The sequence below is a fragment of the Taudactylus pleione genome, unplaced genomic scaffold (assembly GCF_031769625.1).
Source record: "Taudactylus pleione unplaced genomic scaffold, aTauple2 ptg000253l, whole genome shotgun sequence".
Lineage (NCBI taxonomy): Eukaryota > Metazoa > Chordata > Amphibia > Anura > Myobatrachidae > Taudactylus > Taudactylus pleione.
In genome coordinates this window covers 2598391-2620660 of record NW_028284655.1, presented here as the reverse complement: position 1 = coordinate 2620660, position 22270 = coordinate 2598391, and the positions used below count along the sequence as shown (strand labels likewise).

General features: G+C 41.7%; 1 protein-coding gene across 2 annotated transcripts in view; it reads right to left on the bottom strand.

The window, feature by feature from the left end:
• The window catches only part of LOC148515100 (CD209 antigen-like protein C), a 122601-nt gene that overhangs the window by 81058 nt on the left and 19273 nt on the right, over window positions 1-22270 (bottom strand). For both annotated transcript variants that reach the window (XM_088480445.1, XM_088480446.1), the window contains exon 3: window positions 12847-12885. In XM_088480445.1, coding sequence (XP_088336571.1) covers window positions 12847-12885 — 39 coding nt within the window. The remainder of the gene's footprint in view (window positions 1-12846; window positions 12886-22270) is intronic.

The following is a 22270-nucleotide window of genomic DNA, read 5'->3' as shown; positions in this document are numbered from 1 at the left end:
TTGCTGTCTCACAGCACTCTATCTATGTGGAGCTTGTATGATCTACCTGGGTTTCTTCCAGTTTCGGCAGTTCCCTTCAAAAACATACAGGTACGGATATATCCATAAACATCTAGCCTCCATATGCCATGTTGTGTAGGACGCCCGATGCGAGTGAGCAGCAAGGTCACGTACACCTATGTTAGCGCCAGGCATCTTTTGCATCTTTTTTGCCTGCTTCTTAGTTGCAATGTGATGCGACTAGGATGCACTAGGAGACTGTGCTGAGTCATTTGATATGTGACACTTGTATATCTTTGGATTGCCTCCTGTCCGCCCTGATGCCAAAGACTAACATTAGCTCCTTTCGTGGACATGTTAACTTGTGGCGCCAGTGTCTAAAGAATGCACCTGGTCATAGGCGTATTTATAAAGGTTGTATGGTCTGCGGTGCACACGGGCCCCTGGGTTCAGGGGACCCCTACACCTCAAACCCTGTGTCAAGGCACTAGGATTGGATGAACTTGGTTCAGGGACCAGAAGCTTGGCTGGAGTTTGACTGGAGTGTAGGAAGCTTGGGGGTCTTATGAAGCTCCTCCTCATGAGAGAGAACAGATGCAGATATACTGGTAGTGGGTGGAGCGGCTGAAGATCTAGTATAGTCAGAACTGGTTACGGATGTACTGAAGGGGTGGACCACGTGGTGTAGTGGTTCCCACAGAAGGTAGCAGACAGAACTGAGAACTGGATACTCAGAATACTTTAGAGTGAGCGGACAGATTGCTAGAAGCAGTAGAGATACAGTACTGAAGAATGCACTGTAATGGGGGCTGCGCCTGGAGTTGGAGACAATGCTGATAGCTGTAGCAGCAGAGAGTACTGGAGACTGCACTACCAGCTGGAGATAGTGCTAATAGCTGTAGTAGTGGTGGATACTGAAGACTGCGCTTGGAGCTAGAGACAGCGCTGATAGCTGCAGCAGAGGTGAGGACTGGTATCTGTGCTAGGGGCTGGAAACAGCACTGATAGCTGGGGAGGTGGGGAGTTTGACTGGGGCGGTACACGCAGGTGTCCTAAGGCGAGCTCAGGGAGGACAGAAACCTCCCGTGGAGCAGAAGGGCAAATGAGTACAGGTGTCTGCACTGGAAGTTAGAGATAGTGCTGATGACTGCGGTAGCAGTAAATAACATAGCAGAGCTGTGAGCTTGACACCGCACAGGTGAGCTGAACATGATAGTACGGCAGGACAAAGAATGAGACCGCACAGGTGATCTGAATAGGAACGAAATGCAGGGCAGAGGATGAGACTGCACAGGTGATCTGAATAGACAGATTTGTAGGGATACAGCCTGGAGCCAGGAAATAGACACAGGAGTGATGTTGTTCTGGCCATGGTCAGATTCAGTAGTTGACTTATATAGAGCCCTTATTCCCTATAGGCTGCACAAGTCAGGTGGTTAGAGCTGCAGGCCTAATTGGTGGAAAAGGCATCATGTGACATGGCCAACTGGGTGCTCCCGGCCATTATCCCCTATATGGCTGAGCACGTTTTGCATGTGAGCCGCCTCTGAAAGGCAGGAGCAGCTATCACAGAGGACTATGCTAGGTCAGACTTCAGATGAATTAAAACTTGCTTACCGGTGGGTACCAGATCATCTGTTGGACATACTTATTGGAAATCCAGTCAGTCAGCAGTTTGGCAATCAAGCTGAACTGTGGCACAAACTTACTGTAAGCGCAGGGCATACTAAGGAAGGCACTTACTTCCTACTGGAGTGTCGAGGACAATTTAGAACAGCTTTGACTTTGACCGACTCAGATTATATCATGCTGCCTTCAACCTAGTGCCGAGAATATAGCACTTCGGCCATCTCCATCTGACACTTCTCAAGATATATGGTCAGCAATGACTGATTGATGCACCTTATTACCTGAGCCATTCCCAGCTCACTCTAAAGCTGGCTATGTCATCCAGGTATGCCTGGGCAAATAACTGACACCATTAGACAGTATAAGGTACTATATTGTCCAATGGAAAGAGGCTTTCTTTTTTGAGAAGGGCATGGCAGTGAAGTTGAACAGTCCAATAGGAGAGATGAAAGCAGGTCACTACTGCACCTCTCCGGTAAGAGCTGTCTGCAACTATCCCATATTAAGATCTATGGTGGATGCATAGCTCGCTGCCCTGAGCCTATCTAATGGCTCATCTATGCAGGGCATGTAATAAGCATCTATCACAGTTACCTATTTGAGCTAGAGGAAGTCCATGCAGGACTGAATGGTCCCATTCTTCTTGGGGAATAACACAACACTTATTGCACAGGGGCTTCAAGATGGTACAATCACTGCCAAGGCTATTATTTGCTCAACCTCAGTTTTGACAATTATACGCACCATGGGGTTCAACCAGTGTGTAGGTTTCCAAATGGGGTGACTCTAGCTGGTATCAACAGTGGACAATTACATGAGTGCACCCAGGTTTGCTGGTGAGTTTGGGCCACTGCACCTGCAATACCTCTTCTATCTGTCTGGCCTGTCTCAGACAACTGTTCCTTTTTCTCAGACAACTGTGTTCCTTTTTGAATGGCTTATATTCCTGTATGCCTTTTGACTTTGGCTAGCAAGTCCAATAGGAAGTCTGTTTGGGGGTCATCCAATACAGGGTAGCAGACATTATCCTGATACAGGTACACCTTGACCTGGTTGAAGTAAGAGGTCCTTAGCTGGAGGCCTAAGCTATTTAACAACTATGGGCCTGATTCAGAGCCGGACGCTATTTGCGCTCGCTCGTTCAGAAAAAGGGGCTGGCTATTTAAATGAACCGTTCGCTCTTTGCGGTCTGTTCACGCCTCTATGTCTGAACGAGCGAACAAAACATGCAAACGTAATTTTGAAAAAACGCTCCCTGGTCGCTCGCATCATACGTCATGTCCACTATTTATTAGATTAATCGAGTACATCGAAAGGCGTCTGAACTGCTCGCTATTCTTGTGGTTGGTTTTTCCTACCACAATCATGCGAGCAGTTCTGAATATAAAACAACCAAGTGACGTGGTCAATGACGCTGCTTTGTTAATTATGCACTCCCTTAAAACGCCCGTTTTGACCTTTAAGCACGCCTGCGTTCGGATCTCCACTCCCCGTTTTCAAGCACCTTCCCCTGTTACCACCCACAAACGCCTCATTCTGTCACTCAAAATAGCAGGCATTCGCTATTTAGCGAGCACACGATTTTCGGCCGCACTGACTGGTTCGCGCATGCGTATTAAAATCCGTACGCATGCGCAGTTGTACGAACATCGGTAGGAACGAACGAGCGGCCGCTTACGAGCGGCTCTGAATCAGGCCCTATGTATGCAGCCTTGCCATGACTCTGTACCACAGCAAAGGGCCAGTCCTGGCTAGCTTGCAACTTGTATTTCTTGGCAAAGACTAGCACCATAACCTTCTGTCCTATTGCCAGTTTGCATTATACAGTAATTCTAAATATTCAATAATGGGTACTTCAGGTATCCTAAAAGTCCCTTCCCAGTTCTCATTAACCAATTCCAGAGGTCAGCACACCCAGGGCCTTCATCCCCAGCATCTCCTGGTCTCCTCTATCTCTTCCCTGGCCCTTCCCCATGAAGCCATGGCCTTTTTTTGGGTGCATTATGTCCCTTTAAAAAATTAGGGAGGCGCCAATGCTCTTTCTGGCACAGGGCACCAAATAGTCTAGTTACGGCTCTGAGCACACCATTTGGCCATAGTGTAACTGAAATGGGGAGAAACTAGACATTTTGAAGCACTTTTCAGCAGTTTACGGACAGCTTCCCTCAGACCAGTCAACAGATTAAAATTCTAGGTATAAGATTTGACCATGGTGATTATGCCTCCCTAAATTGGGATAAAAAGCTGGAAGATGCTACCTGGAACGTAGAGAACTGTAAGGGATGGAAGTTATCTCTCAGGGAAATGGTTGATCTGTGTAAAGGTGCATACACATGGTACGATCTGTACCACCACCGACTTGAAAGATATCTTTCAAAGATATCTTTCAGTGAGTCATCCTGCTACATTCTCTGAACAGGGAAAATTGACGATATCGTCCAAGTTGGCCTGCATGCATGGACGACGAAAGATATCTTTATCGTCCATGCGTTGGTCAATCGTTCACTGCCTAAAAGTGAACGATATGAATGATATATCGTTCAACGATATCGTTATCGTTCATATCGTTCAGGAAGATCGTCCAGTGTGTATGCAGCATAAGACTTACTTGATCCAGATTTTTCTGTATGTCAGTTATGTGTGGTTCTTGCCTAAATCTAAGTGGTCCAGATTGAATTCCTTGTTCTTACTGCTGCTGTGAGGAGAATAGTATCAACATCGTCAGGAGAGGTATCACCTACAGGAAAGAAGGACGGGTGAACCCTGTCGTCTTTTTTGTAACAACTTTTTTTTTATGATCCCCCTCCGGGAGTAGAGGGACTTAGATTTTGGGTGCCCCCCTTCCTTAAGTCGTGGTCAGAGGGAGGCCAATTGAAAAGTTTTCAGATTCGGCATGGTTACCTCATGATCTATGTTATAAAGAGCTTGAGGGTGATGGAAGTTCGTGAAGTCAAACTTCTCCAGGAGGGAGTTGGGGAGAATAATTTTTCAGACCCACTTTCATGTCCCGCTGTCACTAAGGGACTGTCCGAGTGATGTCGCTTCAGCAGGGTTAGCTCTAGTAAATTCAGAGGATAACGCAGAAGTTAAAAGATATCACTTAGTTTTCTGTTCATGGAAGGCTTTATTTAGGGGGGAACCTCCGGTGGAGGAGTGCCAGTGAACGTGGTTGTCCATGGGAGGAGTGTACAGGGTGGAGGAGACGTTGGACCACTTCCTGCTTGAGTGTCCCTTCAATGTAAAAGTATATGAGGAGGTATCGAAGGCCATTGGTATCCCATGCCTTTCAGATCTCAGTTATCCTGAGTGGGCTTATGGGGTAGTCAGAAGATACAGTGGATTTAATTTGACCACTATTTATTTAGTTAGCTTAGCGGTTAGATTTCACATTTGGAACTCATGGTGTCAGGTATCCCTTAGGAAAAAAGGTCCTCCTCTATGAAGAGGTGGTGGTTCTAATTCTTCAAGAGGTGAAAGGGATGATGGATCTGGATAAGGAGAGGATGGATGCTGTCAGCTGTTCTCGTTGGTGGGGCCAGCTGAAACCTCCTTTAGTTGGTGGCAGACATTCTCTCTCAAGTCCAGCTTTTGGTCTCTTTAGCTGTTCTTTCACTCCCTGTAGATTTTGTAGTAAGTATTTTGTTTGGACGGAAAGATTTGCATACATCTACCTGTAGGTGGTAGGTAGTGGTGATGGGTAGTGATAGATCAAGTAAATTAGGTAGTTATTTCCTTTTATTTGTGTGATATTTAGATAATTTATATGTAGGAGCTGTTCAAATACTTGCTTAGTTTTCCCTTGTAGGGTGATGGACTGTATATAGGGGGTAGGTTAGGATAAGTTATCTGGTATTAGGATAGGAGGTGGAATAGTATGATGCTAATATTATGTTCACATTGTAATTAAATTTCCTTTTTGATCCTATGTATTTATTAATTGATTTTCAAAGTGTATGTATTTTATTATACAATTTTATGTATTTTATTATACTTGTTGCAAGTTTTAATAAATGAAACATATTCCCAGCAAGCAAGCAGAAGCTGCTGCAGAGTTCTCTGCCAGTTCCCCTCCTCCGAGTGGACATATCCCCGTAGCCAGGGGCGGACCATTTGGGGGACGGGGCCACTGCAAACATGTTTCTTTATTTTACTTGTTTTTAAAAAAAAAATATATATATATATATATATATGGCCGCGGACTCCTGCCTATTGGTCCAGGAGTCGTCAGTCAATTCATTGGTGAGTCAGTGGGATGGGGCCAGGGGGGTGGAGTTATAGCTGATCCAGCAGCACTTGCTGTTGGATCAAGTTACCCGGCAGCCGCGGCTGTGTGAGCTCCAGAGCCTTGAGGGTGGAGCTACTGGAGGCTGTGTCAACCATAGAGGAGAGTTCTTCCGGTTGTGGGAGCGGCCAGGCTGGGGGCAGTGTGAGGAGAGAGGCACTGGGGACTCTGTGCAGTGAAGGAGAGTGGCAATGACAACAGCTGCATACAGAACTTCACTCTTCACTGAGGAGCTTCAGGTGTGTGAGCAGCGCTGCTAGGGGCAGGGGCAGTGTCAGTGTGAGATGGAGGAGAGAGGCACTGGGGGCACAGTGAGGCAGAGGAGAGCACAGTGATAACAGGTGTGAGGAGCTCCAGCTGTGTCAGGTGGAGGAGATTTGGGGCTGCTGTGTGAGGACCAAAGGCACCTGGCAAATATGAAAAAGTTTCAATTAAGAAGAAAGAGGCACACGCACCAGAGGGAGAAGATAAAGCAGGACATGTTTGTTTTCAGTAAGGTATTGGGCCCTTTAAGGATGTTTGCTTGGTGGGATCCCTGTTATTGTGGTGCAGGGGGAGCCCTAAGGTTAGCTGCATGGTGTTACCCCTGGATGGGGTGTGGTGTAGTGGTATGGGGTTGTATGCCTTTTGTATAAGGGAGCAGGGCTTGGGGTGGAATGCCCTCTATGGCCCCCAGTATATGGGAGCATGGGTTGGTATGCCCTCTATGGCCCCCAGATAGTGAAGCAGGGACATTGGCATGGTGCTATGAGAAGGGTCAGTGTGTGCTGTAGGGGGGCAGTTGGGTGTCAGTGAGTGGTGAGGTGGGCAGTAAGGGGTTTAGTGTGTGCTGAGGGGCTCAATGTGCGGTGGGGGGGCACAGAGGAGATGGCATTGGAGAGACACAGGGTTGGCACTGGGTAGACACGGTGTTGATACTGTGGAGACACATTGGTATGGTGCTGGAGACAACCCTGGAGAGACACAGTGGAATGGTGCCAGAGACACACATGTAGTACCGCTACTTGGAGTAGAAGAAAAGGCTGCGGCACAGTAATCTTTAGTAAGACATCAATTCTAAAGAAACCATATTATTGATATATATGGTACCAAAATTAGCAAATATATTTTACAAATATAAAATTGTTTGATCAGGGAAACTCACATTATGCCCTGCCCCAAAACTTTTGTTACTATGTATTATCTGGTTGAACCTTTGTTGCATGATGATGATATTGGCTTTATTAATAATTCTGAATAACGACTACCGACTGAAGACACTGTCTGTCCAGGGAGGAACAATTTTTTAAGAGGTTCCCCACAGAAAAACCACCATATAGGTAAGGTGTAGTTTTATGCAGTACACAGTATAGATTTTTTATATTTATTTTAATATGGGAGGCCCCCCTTTCACATAGCTTTGGAGCTATCTGCCCCTGGTAACACCCCAACACACAACATAATGTATTGACAGTTAGCATCCCTGCTTTATTCATAGACTTTACATTTCTCAAAAAGCAAATTGTCTAAACTCTTTTGCCAGAAACATCTCTGGGATATGGTCTGTTCTACAGCAAAACTCGATTTGTGCTAAGTTTCACCTCAGATTCACTAATCTCTAGTGTGAATCTCTAACATAGCATCACTTGTACCAGCAAAAACATAGCTATGGTATAGTTCCAAGTGTTTTGCAAATGTAATAAAACTGTCACAATTCTAGCTGGGATAATATGGATGTTGGCTGCACTTGTAAGATTGGCGTAGACCCAAAGCAGAGTCTAACGTATCGGTGGTCTTCACAAGGGACCTCCACAAGGAGATTTGTGATTCACTGTGCCTGATACATAGGTTGCCGCTCTCTGACTGGGGGCCTGATTCAGAGCCGGACGCTCTGACAGAGCGCTCGCTCTGAATCAGGGCCGTCCCTCCTTCAATTTGGAGCGGCCTCCTGGCCGCTCGCATAGCTGTGGGTGACCACCCACAGCTATAGCGAGCGGCCAAAATGATGGTCGCGATGGTCAAGACCATTGGGCTTGCGACGAGACCCTGCGGTAGGATCTCGCTGCCGCAAGCCCAGGAGTGCTTTTGGCTCTATCAGAGCCAAAAACACTCCCACTGACATCACTAGTGATGTCAGTGGGTCGGCCCCAGACGGTAGAACGCCTCCGTCTGGGCAGCCACGCCTCCGGCACGCCCACCAAAGGGGGCGTGCTGTCAATCACCATTGACAGCACGCCCCCTTTGGTGCGAGACCCATAACGACGGCTTGACCGTCTTTATTCGGGTCTCGCGCATGTGCACGACGGAGCCACCTCCGTCGTGCACATGCGCACTTGGGCACCATTGACCCACTTGCGAGCGTTCAGCGCTCGCGAGCGGGTCTAAATCAGGCCCAGGGTTCCTAATGTACGGGGCTGGTGGATTCTGGAGGAACCAAAGGCAAAAGGGGCACGTGAGGCATATGGAAGAGTGGTCATCGGAAACCGGTCAGCAGAATCAGGTCAGAGGTAAGCAGAAGTCGGAGCCTGGAAGTCTCTGTGAGCTGTACCAAAGGAGCAGGCAAGGAGAAACGTCAGACGGACCTGAACACAGGTAAGTATGCAGTGAGTAAAAGCAGAACATATATTGGAGATCAGGATGTGAGCCTAATGGTGGGTACACACTGGGCGATATTACTGAGGGACTGCACGATTACGACATCGTAATCGTGCAATTGCTCAGTAATCGTGCACAAATCGTGCACTTTTATGTCGGAAACGACGAGCGATGCGCACTCCCGCTGGTTGTTTCCGACATTGTCCATCGCCTGAACATGCAGCACAATCTGACGACCTCGTCAGGTTGCTGCATGTTGGGGAATGGGGGAGAGAGCCCGGCGCTGAACGATATCGTTAATGATATCGTTCAGCGGCTGTGCTCAATGTCATGAACGACATTGAGCACAGCCTGCCGGGGACACACTACACGATATCGCTCAGGGAGCATATCGTGTAGTGTGTACGCACCTTAATACTTTGCCACTGAATAGTGCCCAGAGACTTCCTTACATATGCGGGATTCAAACCTGGCAACAACGTGTTGCCACTTTTTAGCCCTCAGTAAATTTTAAACAGAGCAGCGCGTGTGTCCTTAAAGGAGCCAGAGCCGCCTGTAGCAGAGCTGTCTGCAGCAGCTGAGGAGAAGGAGAGGAGATGCCCGCAATGAGGAAGAACCTACTGAGACGGGTGATGAGAGGCAGAAGATTGGCACCTTATCGCTAGTGAAGTGCGGCTGCCCAGGGAGAGCCAGCGACAATGGACCTAATAAGAGGGAGCCGGGCCGCCGCTGCTGCAACAAAAACAGTGCAAAGTGCTACTATAAATTGGGTACAATTATAATATAAAATGTAAATAGTATTAAATTACATATTGCTTAGTATCTAAATCTTAACCCTTTCATGCATAGAGGCCTCTACAGTGAACAACTGTTTATCCCCTCTCCCTTTTGATATCACTAGTGCACGGTGTCCTTTGATTTGGACCTCTACGAATCTTAGAAGGTATGCCACCTAGTGGCAGATTTTAATTCCTACAAAAAACAGTAAGGTCAAAATAAAATGGCTTCGAAAAATTCACCAACACTGAGCAGCTCAGGGATTTCTGATAGTACAGCAGGTGAAAAAAATTAATTCAAGGAAAGTAACATTTGAGGCATAATATGCTAGATGTTTTGATCAAATACTCAATTTATTTTTTTTGCAGTTGATGTTAAATCATATGTCCACTTCAGTGGACGTCGTGCAATACAAAGATCCATACTCTGTGCAAGGCTTTTCCTGGCATATAGGTCTAACCTAAGTATTTTCCTCATATAATAGCCGTATAGGCCAGTTTTGACAGCTGATAGCCTTATATGTATCATTATATGTTATCTTAACTTTTTTAAATTGTAAATTATTTAAAATATGTATAATTCGTAGCAGTGGTAAATGCTTTATTAATATTGTTTTTATTTTCTCCAGGCATCAAGAGCATCTAGCAACAGGGTTAGGCACAGAGTAGCAGAAGAGATTCCATCAAATTCCAGTGATACTGACACTGGTGATGGTGAATGGTGGCCAGACCCAGAGGGAGAAGGAACAGGGAGCTATAGTAGCTGCAGTGACACTGACAGTGATGATGGTGAATGCTGGCCAGACCCAGAGGGAGAAGGAACAGGGAGCTATAGTAGCTGCAGTGACACTGACAGAGTGGTGATGGTGAATGGGAGCCAGACCCAGAGGGACAAGGAGCAGGGAGCTGTAGTAGCTGCAGTGAAACAAAATGATGATAAAGTAGTTGTGATAGCAAAAGGGAAACAAAAACACAGTACATTGTGGAAAACCAAAGACAATGCTTTTGAAGGAGGCTTGCCCACATTTTTCGGACAACACAAAGTAAATGCTGAGGGTACAGAACCCATACACTTCCTATACAATTCCTATGCTATGTACAGATCTGTCATCTCAGGATTTTGTAATCTGTACAGCGAAATGAAAAGAGCTGGGGCGCTGAATACTTCCCAGCTCTCTGCCTGGCACTGGCTCCACCCCCTTTAGACTACCGGCCTTTACAACAGGTCTGACGTGATCTGCTGCTCCCAGGCACCAGCGCATGCACAGAGGGAAGAAGACATATCAGGCTCCGATAATATGTCTGTCAGTGTCTTCGCACTGCTTCCCGGGATCAAGGAGTGGCCTTAACAGGAGGATGTCGCCGGACAGGAAAGTGTACATGAATGACAACAAAACATCACTATATACTATCAGGTGCATAAATACTGGGACATTGACAGAATTTTCATATTTTGGCCTCTATTCACCACCACAATGGCTTTGAAATGAAACAAACAAGATGTGCTTTAACTGCAGACTTTCAGATTTAATTTGAGGGTAATTACATATAAATCAGATGAACGGTGTAGGAATTACAACGGTTTCTATATGTGCCTCCCACTTTTTAATGGTCCAAAAGTAATGGGACAAACTAAACAATCATAAATCTAACTTTCACTTTTAATACTTTGTTGCAAATCCTTTGCAGGCAATTACAGCCTGAAGTCTGGAACGCATAGACATCACCAGATGCTGGGTTTCATCCCTGGTGATGCTCGGCCAGGCCTCTACTGCAAATGTCTTCAGTTCCTGCTTGTTCTTGGGGCATTTTCCCTTCAGTTTTGTCTTCATCAAGTGAAATGCATGCTCAATCGGATTCAGGTCAGGGGATTGACTTGGCCATTGCATAACATTCCACTTTTTAGCCCTAAAAATTCTTTGGTTGCTTTTGCAGTATGCTTCGGGTCATTGTGAATCTGCACTGTGAAGCGCCGTCCAATGAGTTCTGAAGCATTTGACTGAATATGAGCATATAATATTGCCCGAAACACTTCAGAATTCATTCTGCTGCTTTTGTCAGCAGTCACATCATTAATAAATACAAGGGAACCAGTTCCATTGGCAGCCATACATGCCCACGCCATGACACTACCACCACCATGCTTCACTGATGAGGTGGTATGTTGTGGATCATGTGCAGTTCCTTTCCTTCTCCATACTCTTCTCTTCCCATCACTCTGGTACAAGTTGATCTTTATCTCATCTGTCCATAGGATGTTGTTCAGGAACTGTAATGGCTTTTTTAGATGTGGTTTGGCAAACTCTAATCTGGTCTTCCTGTTTTTGAGGCTCACCAATGGTTTACATCTTATGGTGAACCCTCTATATTCACTCTTGTGAAGTCTTGTCTTGATTGTTGACTTTGACACATATACACCTACCTCCTGGAGAGTGTTCTTGATTTGGCCAACTGCTGTGAAGGGGTTTATCTTCACCAGGGAAATAATTCTTCTGACATCCACCACAGTTGTTTTCCGTGGTCTTCTGGGTCTTTTGGTGTTGCTGAGCTCTCCGATGCGTTCCTTCTTTTTAAGAATGTTCCAAACAGTTGATTTGGCCACACCTAATGTTTTTGCTATCTCTCTGATGGGTTTGTTTTGATTTTTCAGCCTAATGATGGCTAGCTTCACTGATAGTGACAGCTCTTTGGATCTCATATTGAGAGTCGACAGCAACTGATTGCAAATGCAAATGTCACACCTAGAATCAACTCCAGACCTTTTACCTGCTTAATTGATAATGAAATAATGAGGGAATAGCAAACACCTGTCCATGAAATAGCTTTTGAGTTGATAGTCCCATTACTTTTGGACCCTTAAAAAGTGGGAGGCACTTATAGAAACCGTTGTAATTCCTACACCGTTCACCTGATTTGGATGTAATTACCCTCAAATTAATTCTGAAAGTCTGCAGTTAAAGCACATCTTGTTTGTTTAATTTCAAAGCCATTGTGGTGGTGAATAGAGGCCAAAATATGAAAATTCTGTCAATGTCCCAATATTCATGCACCTGACTGTATATATATCGCATTGATGTGATAATATATATAGTAATACTTTTCGGAAGCCAGTTCATGTTCTACATGAATAGACCCCTTGTGTTCAGGGTGCTTCTCCAACTTTCACACAAAGCGTTAAAATCGTCAAATTGAGTATGTGAAAAAGGGTAACTTTGTAGGTATGACACAAACTCAGATGTAACTGACAATATTTGTGTTATAAACACTGAGGACATTTTTTGTTTCTGGATAAATATATATATCCATAAATAGGCATAAAAATTGTATTGTTTTCAACATAGCAAATTTTTTGTTTCTGGAGGAAAAATGCAGTAAGCGACATGATAAGAAGAAATTGGAACCATACAAGGCATTTGTTTTTCCATTATATCCGACTTATTTGCAAAAAAAAAAAAATACTGTTCCACGATAATAGGGCGACTTTTTAAATTAAAAACTACACTTTTCTACATATAAATGAAGCTTTACAGGCATGCACATAATTCCCATTCTCTCCCCACACCCCTAATAACACAAACTCCTTACCTATAGATGGTGGCTGAAATGTTGGGACTGCCTTCGGCACTAACGATAAAAAATAATAGTCAGGCATACAGTAATATACATACAGTCTTCAGTAGTATTAAATGAATAAATGTAGGATAGCGCCACAGTGTCTATCCCGGACCCAAGAGACACACACACTCAAGTAAATATATAAAGACAATTTATTATACCAAATGTGCAATTTAAGTATCACAAGATAAAGCTGACATAATAGATTTGTAGCAGTAAATGGTGCAAAGGCAACTTAGTACCATCTAATCTAAAAACATGGGAAAATATTCAGACACACATAAATTAAGTGAGATTCTCAGTAAAGAGCACCAGCTGTGTGCTCAAATCTCTTATAATTATGCTGTGTCTTATGTATCCATCTGTTTAAAAAATTAAAAAATGTAGCATATGCATATGAAAAATGTGGTCCTTTCTGTGAATAAATATAATATTCGTTTTTAGACCACTTTGTAATCAGTCCTTTTCGTGAGAATCCGAGGACCTGTGTTTATTTTAGAGGTAAAGTTCGTCTGCTGATCCATTTATAATTTCCGAGCATTTACGGATCCAAAGTATTTGGCCAATGTAACATATCCCGTTCTGTGCTATATTAGATATGATGGGGCCGGACTAGAAGGTCCTTTTATTGCCCGCTTAGGGTAGCTCAGGCTGGGAGATGTGAACAAAAAGACCGCTCACCTGGTGTCCGTTCCTCATTTATGATATGCCGGGTCCCAATTCCACACTGATGCGAAAGCCAAAATCGCTGTAAGCTGTATATCTGCTGGCTAGTCAGGACGACTGACAGCACACGCTGGACTCTGGACTTGATGGTATATTGAGCTCTACGGAGATGCTCCGTAGGAGCAACTCAACTACGGAGCACCGGTAATCATGGCAAGAGTTTAGCCAGGAACTGTGGTGGTGCAGGTCTGGGATCAAGAGATAACACTCTGCACAAGTCTCATCACGGAAGGTTGCAGTTCAAGAATGCAGGCTTAGCTTCAGGGACACCCTAATGCATTTCTTTCTCATTAGAGAATTTCTTCAGAAAGATGTCTATTAGCAGGAAGATGTCATACTTAAGGGGAACGCCTGCCAATCAAATTCATTCATTAATCAGAACAGCACCTGCAATCTATTTTGTCCCTGTTTAAGCTGCTTTTCCTGACACACATAAGACCAAAATTAAATTATTTACTAAAAAATTTAAATTTTTCCCCTTAAAATATAAAAATAGTTGTATAGACACTTTTTGCAAAACAGCCTAATGCAGTTTAAACAGTTATGCAATAAAGCCACTAGACCAACTAACCATAACCTGACCCCCCAAGAAAGAATGGCATTAAAAAAACCTTTCAAAAGATAAGTCGATAACAATTAAACCTGCAGACAAGGAGGGAGGGGTGGTAATACAAAACACTTCTGACTATGTGGCCGAAGCTCTTCAACAACTTGGTGATACAGACTTCTACACACCATTGACTCAGGACCCTTCCCTTTCATTTCAGAGTTTTTGGATGAGGCTATGGGAGACAATGTGATATCCAAGAGATACTTAGATTTTTCATTCACACTTCACCCCGTTACAGCAGTTTTTTATTATTTGCCCAAATTTCACAAATCACTTACTAATCCACCGGGGCAACCTATAATTTCAGGTATATGGTTACTAACAACTAGTTTATCTACGTTTGTTGATTATTATTTACAATCATGTACAGCCTCTCTGAGATCCCATCTGAAAGACACCACCCACTTTCTAAATAAAATTAAAGGCATCATTTGGAAGGATAGTTATCAGTTTCTAATGTGTGACGTGTCGGCTTTTTACAGCAACATCCCACATGACAAGGGTTTGGAGGCCGTAGATCATTTTCTATCTTTACAGATGGAGATCTCAGAGAGGCATAGACATTTTCTCACAGGTTCTATATTATTTATTTTGAAACACAATTTTTGATCACTTGCACTACTTACAACCCACTGGGACGGCCATGGGGACCAGGTTCGCCCTGAGATTCGCCAACCTCTATATGGGGAGAGTGGAGGAGGAGCTCATTTGGGGGGTGGACCTCGGGGCGCACCTGGTCCTATGGCCGATATATCGATGATGTATTCTTTATTTGGAATGGGGAAGATCACTCGATTTTAGATTTTGTTTTACACCTTAATAATAATTCCTTTAATTCGGTATTCACTAGCACTTTCGCAAGTCGAAGATCAATTTTCTAGATATCACATTGGAAGTCATTGAGGGTGGCATCACCTCCTATACATACAATAAGGAGGTGGATACCAATACCTTCATTGACTTCTCTAGTAACCACCAGAAAAGCTGGCTTTCGAATATACCTCAGGGACATTTGCGAAGGTTAAAACCTAACTGTTTCTCAGTACAGAAATATGAAGAACAGGCTCTCAAATTATGTACAGCTTTAGGAGAGAAAGGCTATCCTCAAGCTTTATTATCTCAGGCAAAAATTAAGGTAGCCAATATAGATAGGGACACATTGGTAAGTATGCCCACTGGCTCTGTTGGAGAGAATAGAAGTGTGAGTACAGATAAAGGAGATATATACAGTAATAAGACCATTTACAGAAAGAAAAAACTAATAGATTCATCTGTAATATTTGTATCTAAACATAATCAATCTGCGAACCAAATTAAAAGAATTATTAAAAATAATTACTCATTACTACTATTGGATCCATTACTAAAGGAAAGTCTAAATAAACAACCCACAATAATTTTCAAAAAAGCTAAAATCTACAGAGTCTGCAAGCACCTAGTATATTTAGGTCAGAAGCCAAACATGAAACCTCATGGTTAAGAGCAAAAATATTGGGAAGTTTCTGTTGTGGACACACGAGGTGCATAACATGTGGGTTTATACAAAATAAGAGCATAGCGATTAGATCTACAGCAACCAACACTGTTTACCAATTGATCACTTTTATAAATTGTGAGACCTCAAATGTAATATATTTACTACAATGTAAGTGTGGGTTACAGTATGTTGGCCGTAACACTCGCCCCTTGAAAAATCGATTTTTAGAACATCACAGAAACATACTTAATAAATTAACAACCCACAGTGTTCCTAAACACCATTTAGAACAACACTGTAGAGACATCACGGCCCTGAAACTATGGGGATTAGAGCATATACCTAAAACATTGAGGCAGGAGGATAGATACACCAGACTCTGCATGAGAAAGGCTTACTGGATCCACCAACTAAGCACCCTCTGTCCGGATGGGCTCAATGATACGGTGGACCTTGAGTTTCTTTAGCAGAGCGGTGTTCCAACTCTCTATTCCATCTTTTTTCTGGAACATCTGGGATTTGGTCGTTCATTGCTGAGTGGTCTCATCCACCAGCCTTATGTTGAGGTTTATAGAGAGATAAACTTAGATTTGAACTAATGTCCCTCAGATACCTAATAGTGAGGGGATTGTCTTCGCTAGCTATAAAAATATTTTTTTAACTAAAAACCAATAATAGAAACTCCTCCTTATAATAAATACAGGTTGAGTCACTAAAAGGATAATAGTGGATAACACTGTAAAAGACGCATAATTAATATCATTATGGGAGGAAAAGGAAAAAAAGAAAAAATATATATATATATATATTTTTTTACCTTTATTAACAAGAAAAATATACACCTATACAAACTCATCTCATAGAGTTACATCACAGATTAATGATAAATATAATAAAATATCTCAATTAAGATATTATAGTTTAAGTGCTTTTTTTTATTATTATTATTATTATTATTTATATAATTCTCTTTGGGTTGTGCTCAGAAAATTAATATTGTGAAGGGTTATACATCGCTTTATAAGATCAGATACCCCTACCCTCTTAGGGTGAAACTAAAATCTATGTTACTATTGGTTTGGTGGATAGTCTGGATAAGTGCAGTCAATCCCAGGCTGCACCTGTCCTTTTTTTTTGTTGGTTGGAAAAATGAAAAGTGGAGAAATGTGAAGCGAGGAATCATATGTGGTTTTGTTGTATTTGTATTTTTTCATTGCTATGTGAAATATGTGATGTTTTATGTTGAAATCCGTCCGGCGATTGCCCAGAGGCCTACATGCACCAAAGTAATACTGGACCTCCCCCACACAGCAGATATTTCTTGGGAAACTAGAATACTCCAAAGTGTAAATGTCGACTGGAAATGCGAACACTAGATCTCGAACAGATGAGGTGTCAACCCGTAGCCCAGTGGGATTAAAACTTGTCTTGTGGAACGCTGGGGGACTAAATTCACCTATAAAACGTAAGAGGGTCATAACACACCTTAATAAACAACATCCTGACATAATATTTCTACAGGAAACACATTGGCAGTTGGGGGATGAGGCTGCCCTTCGAGCTCTGTGGATAGGCACATGTATCACGGCCTGTCACCATAATAAATCCACCATAATAAATCCAGAGGTGTCGCAATTTGGTTCAAACATGATTTACCATATAATATCTTGAATCAAATCATAGATAAACACGGGGTTTATAATACTAGATATTGAAATTAGACACTCTAAGTTTACTTTGATAAATATATATACACCAAACTCAGGCTCCCAGTCTTTTTTTAACCACTTAACCAAATTATTACAACAAAGAGATAACTATCCATTGATTATGGGTGGAGACTATAATATAATACTAGATCCACACATGGACAAGGCCCCCCCACCCCCTAGACAAGATACAGCTACATGGAAAATACTCCCATCTCTACTAAATACACTAAATTTGATAGATCCTTGGCGGCTGCTAAACCCTACAGATCATTCATATACTCATTTATCAGCAGCACATGGCTCCTTGTCTCGAATCGATTATATCCAATTGTCGGACGTTTTGATGGCTAGACTAGAAAAAGCAAATCTGGACAATATAGTAATTTCAGACCACGCCTTAATATCAATAAATCTAACCTTTCCCTGTTATATATATCGAGATAACATTTGGCGTTTTCCAGTAAATATGACTTCATCAGAGGATTTTAAAATATATTTAAAGTCAAAGTGGTCTAATTTTGTAGATGACAACATTGAGCACTGGGACAATCCTAGCCTAATGTGGGAGACATCAAAAGTTGTATTACGAGGACATATCATTAGCTATATGGCCAAACGTAAAAGAGACATGTCAGCGAATAGACACTCCCTGACCACAACGATGCATCAAGCATTTAATGCATATACCACAGATCCCTCCCCAGATAAATTAAGCCAATATAAACAAGCCAGACAATTTTTAGAGGATTTTATCCTTACCCAGGCTAAACAAAACATAGAGATCTCTAAACACAAATATTATAGGTGGGGGAATAAAGCAGGCCGCTTTCTAGCTAATATGGCTAAATCAAGAAAACCTAGGAATCACATCAAAGCAATTCTTAACCCCACAACTAATCCCTTGTCAGTGATTCACAGAATATCCTTTCACTATTTAATGAATACTATTCCACCCTTTACTCCTCGCAAACCATTGATATTGAACAGCAGAAATTGTTGTTAGATGAGGCACGCCTTCCCATGCTTCAACATGATCAAAGAGAGGCTTTGGACGCTGACATTACTGAACAAGAACTCAGAGATACCATAAAAGCATTACCAGCAAAAAAAGCTCCAGGACCGGATGGTTATTCCGGGGAATATTATAAAATTCTCCAGGAGGATATCTCCCCATTATTATTGGACCTCTACAGACATATCCATCGTAATTACCCTTCCCTTCCATTCTTTAATAACTCACATACTATTCTTTTACCCAAACCGGAGAAAGATCCTCTTTTATTAGGATCATATCGTCCCATTTCTTTGTTGAATGTAGATTTAAAAATCCTAACAAAAATAATGGCCACACGTTTACAAAATATTTTACCGTCATTGCTAACAGAACACCAACTAGGATTCGTATCCGGCAAACATTCAGTGAAGGGTATTTGTGCTGCTTTAGCCGCTACTATTGCATCTAGCAAAATACCTAACGCTCAAAACATGCTTCTAAGCCTTGACACTCATAAGGCGTTCGATACGGTCCTTTGGCCACACTTATTTGAAATTTTTTTCTCAAAGACAATTTACTCCTGATTTTATCAGACTGATTCGGTTTTTGTATAATTCACCCACTACCTCATTACTAATAAATGGAATATGTGGCTCGCCGATAAAACTGGGTCGACGTACGCGTCAAGGCTGCCCACTTTCACCCCTACTATTCAATCTTGCAATAGACCCTCTTCTCCGAATCCTTCAGCAGTGGCCAGAATTTCGTGGGATTAAGATAGGCACACATAATATCAAGCTCACAATTTACGCAGACGATATTCTGTTATATATTGCTGATCCTCAATTTACCTTGACGAAAATTATACACAGGATCGAACAGTTTGGTGATATTTCGGGGCTTAAAATTAAAGAAAACAAATCCACTGCGATGTTATTACACCCCACCCTGCACATCCCGTCGTGGAGTTTCTCATTTTTATTTTCCTGGGCCTCTTCACATTTGGATTATCTAGGTATTCAAATACCAAAAAATCCCGCTCTTTTATATGAAAAAAATGTCACTCGTACTATTCGAAATATCACAGACGAGCTTCGCAGTTGGCAACACTTAACTCTCTCATACTTGGGGAGAGCGACTTTAATAAAAATTATGACATTCCCTCGCCTTCTATATGTGCTACAGGCACTACCTATTTTACTCACATCAAAAGACATTCAACTTATTAATAAACTATTTAGGTCTTTTATATGGCAGAATGGTAGGGCCCGGATAAGTTTAAGGAAGCTATGTCAACCTAAGGCAAACAGGGGAATAAACTTCCCAAAAATTCTTGACTACAATCACTCATCACTGTTGGGGATATTGATAGACTGGCTGCACGATAGGGAGGTTTATGCCAATACATCAATAGAGTCACAATTCCTTCCCACTATGGATTTAAAATATTTTTTACACATACATGATCAAGAAGTACCAATAGAAATCCAAGATAATCCTTTGCTCATGACAACTAGACGTTTGTGGCATATTTTACGTCACAAACAACGACTAAAGCATTCAAATCAATATATCTCCCATTATTGCGTAATTTGGATTTTCAAGAAGGAAAGGCAACATATCCCTTTACAATTTGGAGGGTCGGAGGTGTGCATACCATAGGTAATTTGTTGGAATTTGATGAGAAAAGACCCCTGACGTTCCTAGAGGCAATGGAAAAATTTGAGACCTTAAGGGCATATCCCCTGGCATATTTCCAGGCAAAACATTATATCACATCAATAATGTGGGTATTCTCACCCTCTGACTGGAATAATCCATTAGACAGATTAATAGGTAGACAGAACCCCAACAAGAAGGCCATATCTATATATTACAAATTTCTTGGCGAAGAATTGGATCATACATTGGTTAGCCAAGGTATGCGACAGTGGTTGACTCAATTCCCAACCCTCACAATAGAAGACTTAGTAAGAGGGTTATCAAGATCACGTGCACTGCTGAGTGCTAGTGCATACAATGAGTTATTTTTAAACATTTACCATAGAACTTATCTATCTCCCCACAGAAGATACAGAATGGGTCTGTCAGACACTCAGACATGTCCTAGATGTGATGCAGTAGAGGCAGACTTATATCATTGCATATGGCAATGTCCAGTAGTCCAGGGCTTTTGGAGAAAAGTCAAACAAGACGCTGAACGACACTTAGTAAACTATGTACCCTTCACACCCGAATGGGCGGTATTGGGTATTTTCCCAAGGGGGCAGAGACTTACCCAAGGTAGCAGAAAACTATTAATAGCAATAAGTGCTGCAGCTAAAAAAACTATATTGCAGGAATGGACCCACTCCACTCCCATAATCTTCACATTGTATAAAGAAAAATTGCGATTTATCTTCAGAATGGATTGGGTGGAGACCATGTTCAATAGAGAAATAAAGGTCTCTTCTTTTTTTGAGACATGGCAGAGTTATATCCCCACCTTGTCAAATACAATGCAAATTTATAACTGTATGCGAAAAACACAATGGTATGAGTCACAGCTATTGTTAGGAGACTCATTAATTTAACTGCCGATAAGGTGGATTGTGCATTTAAATAGAGAATGTTGGTGTGATCGATGGGCGGATCGCCAGATGGAGATTTACTATGTTATATGTTTTCATATTTTCTATTGAGAATTATTTAAATGCAAATATATGTTGTATATATGATAAGAAATAAACGATAAAATATTTCTAAATGTTTAGTAAGAAAAGAAAAAGAAAAATTCACAAGAATTAATATGTGACAGCATGTAAGATTGAGATTAAGATTAATGGGAAAAGATCTAAACAATAATGGATTTCAAGTATATAATTTGAACTCTGTGTTATACGTATATTCTTTTCTTTGCATGTCTATTATGTATATGTAAATGATTTCCTTGCTTAGGTGAAAATAAAAATATTTGATTAAAAAAAATACAGGTTGAGTCTCCCATATCCAAATATTCCGAAATACGGAATAAGTTTGGCTTGACTGAGATAATGAAACCTTTGATTTTTGATGGTTCAATGTACACAAACTTTGTCTAAGGCACAAATTATTACAAATATTGTATAAAATTACCTTCAGGCTGTGTGTATAAGGTGTATATGAAACATAACTGAATTTCATGAATGTACACAAACTTTGTTTGAGCCACAAAATTATTGAAAATATTGTATAAAATTACCTTCAGGCTGTGTGTATATAACACATAAATGCATTCTGTGTGTATAGTGGGGTCCTATTCCCAAGATATTTCATTATGATACGCAAATATTCCAAGATACGGAATATTCCGTTATCCAAAATACCCCTGGTCCCAAGCATTTTGGATATGGGAGACTCAACCAGTAATTTAATATATATAGATGTGCCCGCTGGGCTCATATTGCTATCAGCAATATTTTAAAGGTTTCCTTTTCTTTTACTTGACATGCATGTGGTTTTGGTTTTCTTGTGTATCTATATATAAGCATAATTGCACTTAATACATTTAACATAAATAATTTAATTTAAAAAAAACAAAAAATGATCCAAAAAGTGCGCAATATAAATCACAAGCTGCCCGTGTAACACAGAATAAGCCTTCACCAAACTTAATAACAGTCCTTAAACACACAAATTGTGTCACCCAGTGGCGCTAAGGATTAAAAGTACTTTCCAAATTCTTTAACACAATGATGTCCTGTAGTCAATTCCTACTGGACTTCTGTCTCTCAGATGATATAGGAAGTATAGCTGAAATTTCTTACATATACTTGGTATCTCAAAAAAGAGGAGGATAAAGAGACTAATAGTGCAATATTGTCAAAAATTTATCACACATTTATTAATACACAACA